The sequence below is a fragment of the Oncorhynchus kisutch genome, linkage group LG6 (assembly GCF_002021735.2).
Source record: "Oncorhynchus kisutch isolate 150728-3 linkage group LG6, Okis_V2, whole genome shotgun sequence".
Classification (NCBI taxonomy): Eukaryota; Metazoa; Chordata; class Actinopteri; order Salmoniformes; family Salmonidae; genus Oncorhynchus; species Oncorhynchus kisutch.
The window spans coordinates 28,801,939-28,813,695 of record NC_034179.2 but is presented as its reverse complement, the minus strand read 5'-3'; the positions used below and the strand labels follow the sequence as shown (position 1 = coordinate 28,813,695).

General features: G+C 42.8%; 1 protein-coding gene across 2 annotated transcripts; it reads right to left on the bottom strand.

Annotated features, from left to right (window-relative positions):
• Positions 1-323: 323 nt before the first annotated feature.
• On the bottom strand, positions 324-10,584 carry LOC109892625 (NF-kappa-B inhibitor alpha-like). Of its 2 annotated transcripts, none has more exons than XM_020485308.2 (6): positions 9,657-10,584; positions 9,453-9,570; positions 2,572-2,773; positions 2,360-2,448; positions 1,925-2,170; positions 324-1,786 (listed from the first exon to the last, which is right to left on the bottom strand). In XM_020485308.2, the coding sequence occupies exons 1-6, from the start codon at positions 10,145-10,147 to the stop codon at positions 1,742-1,744; spliced, it is 1,191 nt and encodes a 396-aa protein (XP_020340897.1). In that variant the 5' UTR covers positions 10,148-10,584; the 3' UTR covers positions 324-1,741. The 2 variants fall into 2 exon arrangements, with proteins under 2 accessions (XP_020340897.1, XP_031682401.1); XM_031826541.1 differs by having other exon boundaries at positions 2,015-2,170; positions 9,657-10,582.
• Positions 10,585-11,757: the final 1,173 nt, after the last annotated feature.

Here is an 11,757-nt window from a genome sequence, read left to right as displayed (position 1 = left end):
TTCCCCATAATTAAAATGTTAATAAGCAGACTCCATTTTTGATCCATGGACAAAGTGTCCCTGACGAGTGTGACAAATATGAGTGCAGGTACCATATGAGATTGTAAAGATGATAGATGATCAGAAGCAGCCGAATGGATTGTACAACAGCCTGCAAAACTGTTTCAAACTCTTTGCAAGTTAAACCATGAAAGTATGTATAACGTAGCCTCGGCTTCCGGATGCTGTAACTGTATCAAAGTAGTGCATGGAAGTTAAACTACAACTGATTCAGAATCTATACTTTTGCGTGTTTAGTGAGAATAAACAGCAGACACTGCATAGCCTCTTAATACTATTTATTTTAGTTTTAATTACAATAATCATGTAGACACCATGCTCCTGCTGATGAGCAAACACAGAGGCATCCTAGCCTGTCAAATCAACAGTCAATCCTTCAAAATAATCCAAATGCACAAAGCGAATATACACCAGATTCTTTTAGACCAGGGATCTCCAACCCTTGTTCTGGGTGGGTCCCTGTATTTGCTTCTTGTAGTTCCGTCTTTAATTGGTGAACTGTACATAAAATGGACTAAATGACAACATCACTCCAGGGACAAATCAGGCCCTGGTTAGAGCACTCCTATTCAGGAATTGATCCATTACTGAAATAGTTGGATCACGTCACCCATGCAATAGGTCAAATATCAATTCATGTAGATTTGCAGAGGTTCTCGAATACGTGAAATTATTTTTTTAAATTCAACTGGAAGCAAAGATGATTTTGTACCAATGTGTTGAGTTTGCCCCTCCTTTCTCTTTCCATCCCAAATGAACTACTTACCTTGGCATGCATTAACCTCTACCTGATGTACATTCACATCTTCCCTTAACCCTGAACTGTTAATAATGCAAACATCTCAGATAATCCAACTACTTTAATCCCAAACCCACATCTCTTATCTATAGCCTAATTTCACGATTAGCATTGGAAAAATAAAATAAAAATCCATGCAGCTAAAGATCACCATCAGAGGCAAGAAAATCATGATCAAGTGGTTATTTAAACAGAGGGGGATTTTTTTTTTTAAGTCCCCAAATGCCAGCTATATCTGCCCTTTAGCAATAGCTTGAATTTAAAACATACAGTATGGGTTATTTGAGAACTTAATCGAGCTGCAATTCTTTAGCTTATAGAGACATTTAAAAATTTAAAATAAACAAATCGAATCCAACTGGTCTGATTTACAGCTCACTGCAGTATCAATGTGTTACTGGGTATTTAAACATCAAAACCTTTTCTGACTTTGCACCATAGATTACCCTGAAGATGGGTATCAGCAGCCCATCTGAGCAGTGGAGTTGAATGTGAGCGAACGGTGGGGTGGGACATGAACAAGAGATGTGGCCACTAGTGGGTGGGGCCATGATTTGAGTTTGACAGCACACAGCTGAGTCCATGGTTGGATCATTCTCCCATGCTTAGAGTAGGCAACACTAGTCTTGGCAAGCTTAGCTCCAGACAGACATTAAAACCCATGTGATCCAACTAATATTAGCTTGCCCTCTGCACAATTTAAGGGAACTAATTCAAACAATTTAGTTCCTGACTGGGTTGAGAACTGGAGTTCCCCAGTAGCCTTGATATATACAATTTACAGGCACACATACATACACGAACCACACACACAATCTACATCTATAGCTTAGCCCAACAGCAGCGCCATGACTCCATGTGGCTTAGTGTCCATGTTCATGGTTAGTGCACTCGTTGTCCGTTGATAACAACGTCATCAAACTCTTCCTACAGGAGGAAAACAGAACAGCAGTGTTAATCTTCATGATGGAGTCATAAACCTAATAATAACACTTACAGCCATGATAGACAATGTGTGATCAAACATGTACAATGCTAACTGTAACTGCCCCAGACCACCCTCACATCTTCGCTCTCCCTCTCCTCTGCTTCCTCATCCTCTTCATCCCGGACCTGTGTGTCAGAGGCCCCTCTAGCCTTGAGCAGGGCCTGTACCTCCTTGTTGGGCCTGTGCAGGGCGCAGTAGAGGGCCGTGTGGCCTGCATAGGAGGGCTGGTCTACATTGGCCCCCCCCTGCAGCAGTAGCTGCACCAGCCTGGGGCTCTGGGACTCCACGGCCCAGTGTAAAGGGGAGCGGCCTGAGCCCTGGTCCTGGGGGGGCAGGAGGGGAGAGAGGCATCATCATAACCTTTAAGTGTAATTATCTTGCTCATTAGGTAAGGGGACCTTTAATAATGAGTTTGATTAATGAAGTACTGAGGCATGTTGGAACCCAGCGGGCATAGAGGACCCACGCTGTCTTCATCAGTTTGATACAGTAACTAAATGTGGGCTACTCACCCTCTGGTTAACATTGGCTCCTGCATCAATCAGCATGCTGATTATGTCCTCTTTGCCCCTCTGTACTGCCAAATGCAGTGCACTCACCCCTGAAAGAGAAGAGAGAGCAGAAGGGAGGTTGACATTACAAATAGAGAAACAAAGGTAAGCAGCGATGCAGAGTTTCTAACGTTAAAATAACTGGCTCCATGTCCTCGGGGTGATCCGTGTACCCGAGTAGTTGGTGACATGCAGGTAGTCAGTGCTCTGGCAGTTGGAGGTGATCTCTCGTACACAGTCCTGCCTCAGCTCCCTGACAGCCAAGTGCAGCGGTGTGTTCCCTCCCCTCTCCTGGAGCTCAGCGCTCGCAGCACCCCACAGCAGCCCTCGCACAAACTGAGACTGGTCCACTATGACAGCCAGGTGAAGGGCAGTCTGACAGAGGAAGAAAAGTGGACAAAAAAGGAAAGGAGGAGAGGGACAAGAAAATGGAAGGTGACGTGTTAATTACATGTTAGTTTCAAGTTTTATTGTCTCGTGCGCAAGCTCTTTCCCAACAATGCAGTAATCAATATCAGTAGTAAAAATTTAAAAAAGACAATAAAATAAAAGTAGAACAAGAACACACAAGATACATAAATAAGAACATTAATATGGAGTTGGTCGCCCCTTTTCTGCTAAAAACAACATCCACTCTTCTGGGAAGGCTTTCCACTAGATGTTGGAACATTGCTGTGGGCACTGATGCTGGGCGATTAGGCCCGACCCGCAGTCAGCGTTCCAATTCATCCCAAAGGTGTTCAATGGGGTTGAGGTCAGGGCTCTGTGCAGGCCAGTCAAAGTTCTTCCACACCAATCTCAACAAACCATTTCTGTATTGACCTCACTTTCTGCATGGGGGCATTGTCATGCTGAAACAGGAAAGGTCCTTCCCCAAACTGTTGCCAAAGTTGGAAGCACAGAATCGTCTAGAATGTCAATGTTTGCTGTAGCGTTAAGATTTCCCTTCACTAGAACAAAGTGACCTAGCCCGAACCATGAAAAAACAGCCCCAGACCATTATTCATCCTCCAAACTTTCCAGTTGGCACTATGTATTGGGGCAGGTAGTGTTCTCCTGGCATCCGCCAAACCCAGATTCATCCGTCAGACTATCAGATGGTGAAGTGTGATTCATCAGTGCAGAGAACATAGCGGCGAGCTTTACACCACTCCAGCCGACGCTGGCATTGCGCATGGTGATCTTAGGCTTGTGTGCAGCTGCTCGGCCATGGAAACCCATTTCTTGAAGATCCCAACAAACAATTATTGTGCTGACGTTGCTTCCAGAGGCAGTTTGGAACACGGTAGTGAGTTTTGAAACTGAGGACAGAATTTTTACACACTATAGCACTCGGCGGTCCTTTTTTATGAGCTTGTGTGGCCTACCGCTTCGTGGCAGAGCCGTTGTTGCTCCTAGAGGTTTCCACTTCACAACAACAGCACTTACAGTTGATCAGGGCAGTTCTAGCAGGGCAGAAACTTGACAAATTGACTTGTTGGAAAGGTGGCATCCTATGACAGTGCCACGTTGAAAGTAACTGAACTCTTCAGTAAGGTCAATGTTTGTCTATGGAGATTACATGGCGGTGTTCTCTATTTTATACACCTGTCAGCAATGGGTGTGGTTGAAATAGCCAAATCCATATATTTGAAGGGGTGTCCACATACTTTTGTATATACAGGGTCAGTACCAATACCATATTTACAATGTACAGGAATACTGGCGTGGTAGGGCTAGATATGGAGAGGACACAAGAGGTTGGTGGCACCTTAATTGGGGAGGACGGGCTCATGGTAATGGCTGGAGAGGAATTAGTGGAATGGTATCAAATACATCAAACACATGGTTTCAGCATTTATTATGAACCGTCCTCCCCTCAGCAGCCTCCACTGGTATAGGGGTGAGGTGACTTGGCAACAGGATATAAGATCAACAGAGTAGCAGCAGAGTATGATGATTTTATGCGAGTGTGTGCGCATGTGTGTATAGTGTGTGTGTGTGTGTAGAGTGTTGTGTGTGAACAAATGAAGTGTGCACACGAGTGTGTGTGTTGGCATGTCAGTGTGAGGATCAATGCAGATAGTCCGTATAGCCATTTTGTTAGCTATTTAGCAGTAATAAATCCCCCATTGTGAAATCCCCATATGCTGGCGTGGCGGATCTAGGCTCAGTAGAGCAGTGTAACCCTTAGCCATTAGCAATGCTGGTGTATTTATTCAATCACTTTTCACAGTATCCTTTTTGATTTAAAACAAACTTTCCATATGCGTTTGCCCATGGAAGAAATGTTCAGAAATGTACTTTTTGGACCTGATTGCCGAAGTATTCAGGAGATAGAGGTGCTCAAAGTTTAGCATACCCCACCATACCATGAAACATCCATGTCTTCATCACTGGAAAAGATAAACAGTTGAGATTGATATCTAAATGCTTACAAACAGGGTTGTAAAATGTTTTGTAATAAAGTAACCTTTAACATCAATTGTCCAAAAATGTGTAAACTGATTTTTTTCATATATGTTTTAGCTTACTTAGACCCTGGTTTACATCATCTGAGGTTGTGTTGTAACCACCATCAGTTGAGACAGAACATACTTTTGAATACAGGGTGGGTGCAATAATGTACTTTACAAACATATACAGTGCTTTTGGAAAGTATTCAGACCCCTTGACAAAGCAAAAACTGTTTTGAAATTTATAAAGAAAAAAAACAGAAATACCTTATTTACATATGCATTCAGACCCATTGATATGAAACTAGATATTGAGCTCAGATGCATCCTGTTTCCATTGATTTTCCATGAGATTTTTCTACAACTTGGAGTTCACCTGTGGTAAATTCACTTGATTGGACATGTTTTGGAAAGGCACACACCTGTCTATATAAGGTCCCACAGTTGACAGTGCATGTCAGACCAAGCCATGAGGTCGAAGGAATTGTCCTTAGAGATCCGAGAGTGGATTGTGTCGAGTCACAGATCTGGGGAAGGGTACCAAAACATTTCTGCAGCATTGAAGGTCTCCAAGAACACAGTGACCTCTATCATTCTTAAAATGGAAGAAGTTTGGAACCACCAAAACTCTTCCGAGAGCTGGCCGCCCAGCCAAACTGAGCAATCGGGGGAGAAGGGCCTTGGTCAGGGAGGTGACCAAGAAGCCAATGGTCACTCTGACAGAGCTCTAGAGTTCCTATGTTGAGATGGGAGAACCTTCCAGAAGGACAACCATCTCTGCAGCACTCCACCAGTCAGGCCTTTAAAGTAGTGACCAGACGGAAGCCACTCCTCAGTAAAAAAAAGGCACATGACAGCTCACTTGGAGTGGACGAAAGGCACCTAAAGGACTGATGAAACCAAAATTGAACTATTTGACCTGAATGCCAAGCATCACACCTGGAGGAAACCTGGCACCATTCCTACAGTGAAGCATGGTGGTGGCAGCATCATGCTGTGGGGATGGTTTTCAGCGTCAGGGACTGGGAGACTAGTCAGGGTCGAGGCAAAGAAGTACAGAGAGATCCTTGATGAAAACCTGCTCCAGAGTGCTCAAGACCTCAGACTGGGGTGAAAGTTCACCTTCCAACAGGACAACAACCCTAAGCACACAGCCAAGAAAACACAGGAGTGGCTTCGGGACAAGTCTCAATGTCCTTGAGCCCGATCGAACAACTCTGGAGAGACCTGAAAAATAGATGTGCAGCAACGCTCCCCATCCAACCTGACAGAGCTTGAGAGGATCTGCAGAGAAGAATGGGAGAAACTCCCCAAATACAGATGTGCCAATTTTGTAGTGTCATACCCATACCCAATAAAACAAGGCTGTAATCACTGCCGAAGGTGCTTGGGAGACTAGTCAGGGTCTGTGCTTATTATGGTATATTGTAAAGTGTCTGAACACTTATGTAACTGTGAGTTTTATTTTTTATACATTTGCTCAAATTTAGAAAAACGTTATTGCTCGTTATTATGGTATATTGTGGGTAGATTGAGGTCGGGAAAAAAACGATTTAATACATTTTAGAATAAGGCTGTAATGTAACAAAATGTGGGAAATGTCCAGGGGTCTGAATCCTATCTGAATGCACTGTGTGTGTGCGTGTATACACACACACTACCTGTCAAAAGTTTTAGAACACCTACTCATTCAAGGGTTTTTCTTTCTTTTTATTTTTTAGAATAATAGTGAAGACAAAACTATAAAATAATATATGGAATCATGAAGTAACAAAGTGTTAAACAAATCAAAATATATATTGGAGATTCTTCAAAGTAGCCACCTATTGCCTTGATGACAGCTTTGCACACTCTTGGCATTCTCTCAACCAGCTTCCCCTGGAATGCTTTTCCAACAGTCTTGAAGGAGTTCCCACATATGCTGAGCACTTGTTGGATGCATTTCCTTCAATTTGCGCTCCGACTCATCCCAAACCATCTCAATTTGGTTGAGGTTGGGGGATTGTGGAGGCCAGGTCATCTGATGCAGCACTCCATCCCTCTCCTTCTTGGTAAAATAGCCCTTACACAGCCTGGAGGTGTGTTGAGTCAGTGTCTTGTTGAAAAACAAATGATAGTGGGACTAAGCGCAAACCAGATGGGATGGCGTATCGCTGCAGAATGCTGTGGTAGCCATGCTGGTTAAGTGTGCCTTGAATTCAAAATAAATCACTGACCGTGTCACCAGCAAAGCACCCCAACACCATCTCCTCCATGCTTCATGGTGGGAAATACACATGCAGAGATCATCCTTTCACCCACACAGCGTCTCACAAAGACACAGCTGTTGGAGCAAAAATCTCCCATAACTTTAATGAACTTTAATGAACTTATCCTCTGCAGCAGAGGTAACTCTGGGTCTTCCATTCCTGTGGCGGTCCTCATGAGAGCCAGTTTCTTGATGGTTTTTGTGACTGCACTTGAAGAAACTTTCAAGTTTGTTGAAATGTTCTGTATTGACTGACCTTCATGTTTTAAAGTAATGGACTGTCATTCCTCTATGCTTATTTGAGTTGTTCTTGCTATAATACGAACTTGTTTTTTTACCAAATAGGGCTATCTTCTGTATACCCCCCCCCCCACCACCACGTCACAACAACTGATTGGATCAAACGCATTAAGCAAAGAAATTCAACAAATTAACAAGGCACACCTGTTAATTGAAATGCATTCCAGGTGACTACCTCATGAAGCTGGTTGAGAGAATGCCAACAGTGTGCAAAGCTATCATCAAAGCAAATGGTGGCTACTTGAAGAATCCCAAATATAAAATATATTTTAAATTGTTTAACACTGTTGTCGTTAGTGGCTATTTGAAGAATCTCAAATATATTTTGATTTGTTTAATACTTCATTGGTTACAACATGATTCCATGTGTTATTTCATTGTTTTGATGTCTTCACTATTGTTCTACAATGTATTAAATAGTAAAAATAAAAACCCTTAAGTAAGTGTTCTAAAACTTTTGACCAGTAGTGTGTGTATATTATTTTTGTACGAGATTGTTTTTATAATTTGACAACCCTGTTTGTAAGCTTTTAAATGATATGAATCTCAACTGTTTATCCATTACAGTGGTGAAGACATGGATGTTTCATGGTATGGTGGGGTATGCAAAAATGGGTCAACTTTAAACACCTTTGTCTCTTGAATATTTTGACATTCAGGTCCAAAAAGTCAGTGTTCGGAGCACTTCTACAATGGGCAAATATAAGGTTTTGTTCAAATCAAAAGGGGTGCTGTCAAGTGATTGAATTCAAATAGATTTAACCTACAGCGTTGCTCCCTATTGTATTGAGTTGCACAATAACAGTCTTTGGGAAGCCAGAAGTTAAATAAAATTCAATTTCAACATACTGTGCTAGTGGGCAGGACGGTTGGTCATTAAAAGGGGGGGGGGAATTTGTTAAAACATCTGAAAGGAACATATTACTTAACAGACTTTCCAAATGTGGGTCTGTTGTAGACCCACTTCCTCTCTGCTTACATCATGTCAAAATAAATCCCCCACAAGGTATTCATTGATCGTGGACTTCAGGAAACAGCAGAGGGAGCATCCCCCTATCCACGTCGACAGGACAGCAGTGGAGAAGGTGAAAGTTAAGTTCCTCGGCGTATACGTCACAGACAAACGGAAATGGTCCACGCACATACAGTGTGGTGAAGAAGGCCTCTTCAACCTCAGGAGGCTGAAGAAATGTGGCTTGTCACCTAAGACCCTTTCAAACTTTTACAGATGCACAATTGAGAGCATTCTTTCTGCTGTATCACCGCCTGGTATGGCAACTGCACTGCCTACAACCATAGGGCTCTCCAGAGTGTGGTGCGGTCTGCACAACGCAACACCACGGGCAAACTACCTGCCTTCCAGGACACACACAGCACCCGATGTCACAGGAAGGCAAAAAAAAGATAATCAAGGACAACAACCACCCGAGCCACTGCCTGTTCACCCCGCTACCATCCAGAAGGCGAGGTCAGTTTAGGTGCATCAAAGCTGGGACCGAGACTGAAAAATAGCTTCTCTCTCAAGGCCATCAGACTTAAACAGCCATCACTAACACAGAGGCTGCTGCCTACATGCAAACAGCTGCTACATGCAGACATTAAATCATTGGCCACTTAAAAAAATGGATCACTAGTCACTTTAATAATGATGTTTACATATCTTCCCATATGTATATACGGTATTTTATACCATCTTGCCTATGCCTGCTAAGTCATTGCTCATCCATATATTTATATATTCTTAATCCATCACTTTACTTAGATGTATGTATTAGGTAGTTGTTGTAGATATTGCTGCACTGTCAGAACTAGAAGCACAAGCATTTTGCTACACTCGTATTAACATCTGCTTACCATGTGTATGTGACCAATACAATTTTATTAGATTTTTTGTCCACATATGGCACACTGGCAGGACTTGTATTTTGACATGAGGTTAGCAGAGAAGAAGTGGGTCTACAACAGACCTACATTTGGAAAGTCTTTAATAATACGTTTGTTTAGATATTTTGTCACAAATTTCCCTGTAAATACTCCAGTGTTGCAAATGCAGCTGTGTCCTTGTGCTTACCTGTCCCAAGTGGTTCTGGATGTCCAGGTAAGGCACCCAGCTCCTGTCCAGCGCTATCACCCCCAGAAGGTACTGTACAAAGGCCCAGTGCTCGTGGATAAGAGCCAAGTGAAGAGCCCTATGAGCAAAGGAGGTGTTTGAGATAAGTACAAATAGCCAACAAACTGCTGTTCACCATGTGAATAGTAAGGAGAGGCTTCTCACGTGTCTCCATCCTCAGACACAAAGTTCAGTGTGTTGAATATCTCTCTTCTCCGTCTTTCCTCCTCTGGGATCAGTGACGCTTGCCTCCCACTGTCATCCACTGTGTCACTGATAACTGGTTCATTCAGGTGCATGGTCCCCAGCCCCTGTGATATACTCCCCATAGTCTCATCTGTAATTGAGTCCCCTATAGCCGAGTCCAACCTCTCTTCACCCCCCGGTGAACTACAGTCCATGGGGCGCTTGTCAGTGTCATCCAGTGATGGGTAGGAGGTCGTGTACGGAGGGGACCCGGGCACCCATGTTTGGGATACCTCGTTGCTGAAGGGGTCATCCAGACTCAGCGCTGCTCCACTCAGACAATCTAGCCCACTGTCGCACCAATCCTCCGGTGTAGAAGTACACAGAGCGTCGTGTTTTTCAAGCCCGAAGTAAAGTCCAGGCCGTGTAGGCGGCTTTCCAGAATCGCACCTGGGCTGAATACCAGCCATTACGAATACCGTTGCTAGCTAGCTATGCACTTTTTTTTCAAAAATTCCTCTGCAATAATGGCAATAACAGCTTGTTAAAATTGGTGTATATTTACTTTTAGTAGCTAGCCTGATAGCAAACTGTCTAAAGAAAATTAACAAGCTAACGTTAGCTGTGCTGTCAAGCTGCCAGCTTGACAGTAGCAGTTGGCTAGCTTGCAAGCTAAAGTGCTAGGACCAGGTTAGGAAAACAGCGCAGGGCGCTGCACCTAAACTCTAACTGATAAAGTTAATATTTTAAAAGGTTATTTAAGGAGTAAAATAAATGTTACCGTCTTAAGCTGTTTCAAGTCAAGGCGTCTTGCTAAAATAGTTGTCCTGGGGAATTCCCAAGCCACTCCAGTCTAATGTTAGAAGGATCAAAATACAGTGAAAGTAGGTTCTGCGCGCATGCGTGTAATTGCATATCCGATTGGTCCTTTATTACTGTACTACCACAGACAAAAAGGGAAACCTGGTTAGTTACCAGCAGAGCTCTAAATACTGTACATGGCCTTTTCATATGTACAGTGAGATAGTCAGATAATACATTATTCATTTCATTTTTGGCCCTATTCATCTCAATAAATATATTACTTTACAGACAATTGCTGGGTTTGCTCTGAAAGCCTGCTTTATATTGCAATGTGTGTGTGTCTTCTTAAGCGCATAATAGTCCAAATGATCTTGATACTTGATACCACCATCAATTCATTTTATTGTATTAACTGTTATAATCACTGAATGAACAAAGATCTGGAGTAAAAAAACAACAACACTAAAAGCCAGATGGATTTTAGGAGGATATCATATCCACATCCTCAGGATGGCGCCAAAGGTGTACACGAAAACCACGTTTAAATTCCTCTTTTTAATCTTTAAGCAGATAATTTCTCAGGATTCATTACTAACTGCAACTAATTTGTTGAATGCAATAACGGTATGAAATATTCAATTTCAGAAAAAGGCCAAAAGGAAAATAAGTAAATTCAGCAAAGAAAGATGCTACAAGACATGATTATGGTATTTCATGGTTCATTTTGTGTGAAAAGGTGTTCAAAGAAATTTAAGGAATAACTGCGTGTCAGAGAATGCAGAGGATTGTATGAAGGTGAGTAAGGTGTGTCCGTGTGTGTGTGTGTGTGTGTGTATGTTTTTGTGTGTGTGTGTGTATTTGTGTGTATATGAATGAATGAGAGAGACACTCAAATCATAACACCTTAATGAATTCTCACCTCCAGTATCACCATCCAACAGAGGTGAAAAAAGTGATAGAGAGAAAAATGACATGGTCTGACAGACATTGTGTCAGTCTGAAAAAGAAAGAGGACCAACCACTGCCATAACCTGGCATGCAGGTCCTTCTGTGCTGCTCCGTCTGCTGCCCGTGCTAGTGGTACTGCTAGCAGTAGCACAGGGCTGGTGGGTGGCAGCAACCTGCTGTCAGGGAAAATTAGGAAATAAGATTAGCCCGCATCTAATTTATGCAGCCAGCTTCCATCCATGTACTGATTTGGAAGGTGAATGTATGGGGCAGAGGAGGCTGGTGGAAAGAGCTATTGGAGGACAGGCTCATTGTAATGGATGGAATG

Coding starts and splice junctions, on each gene's coding strand:
- LOC109892625 (XM_020485308.2), bottom strand. CDS start 10,147: ATGGCTGGTATTCAGCCCAGGTGCGATTCTGGAAAGCCGCCTACACGG. Junction 9,571..9,656: donor GTGTCTGAGGATGGAGACAC/GTGAGAAGCCTC, acceptor CTTTGCTCATAG/GGCTCTTCACTTGGCTCTTA. Junction 2,171..2,359: donor GAGCCAATGTTAACCAGAGG/GTGAGTAGCCCA, acceptor CTGCCCCCCCAG/GACCAGGGCTCAGGCCGCTC.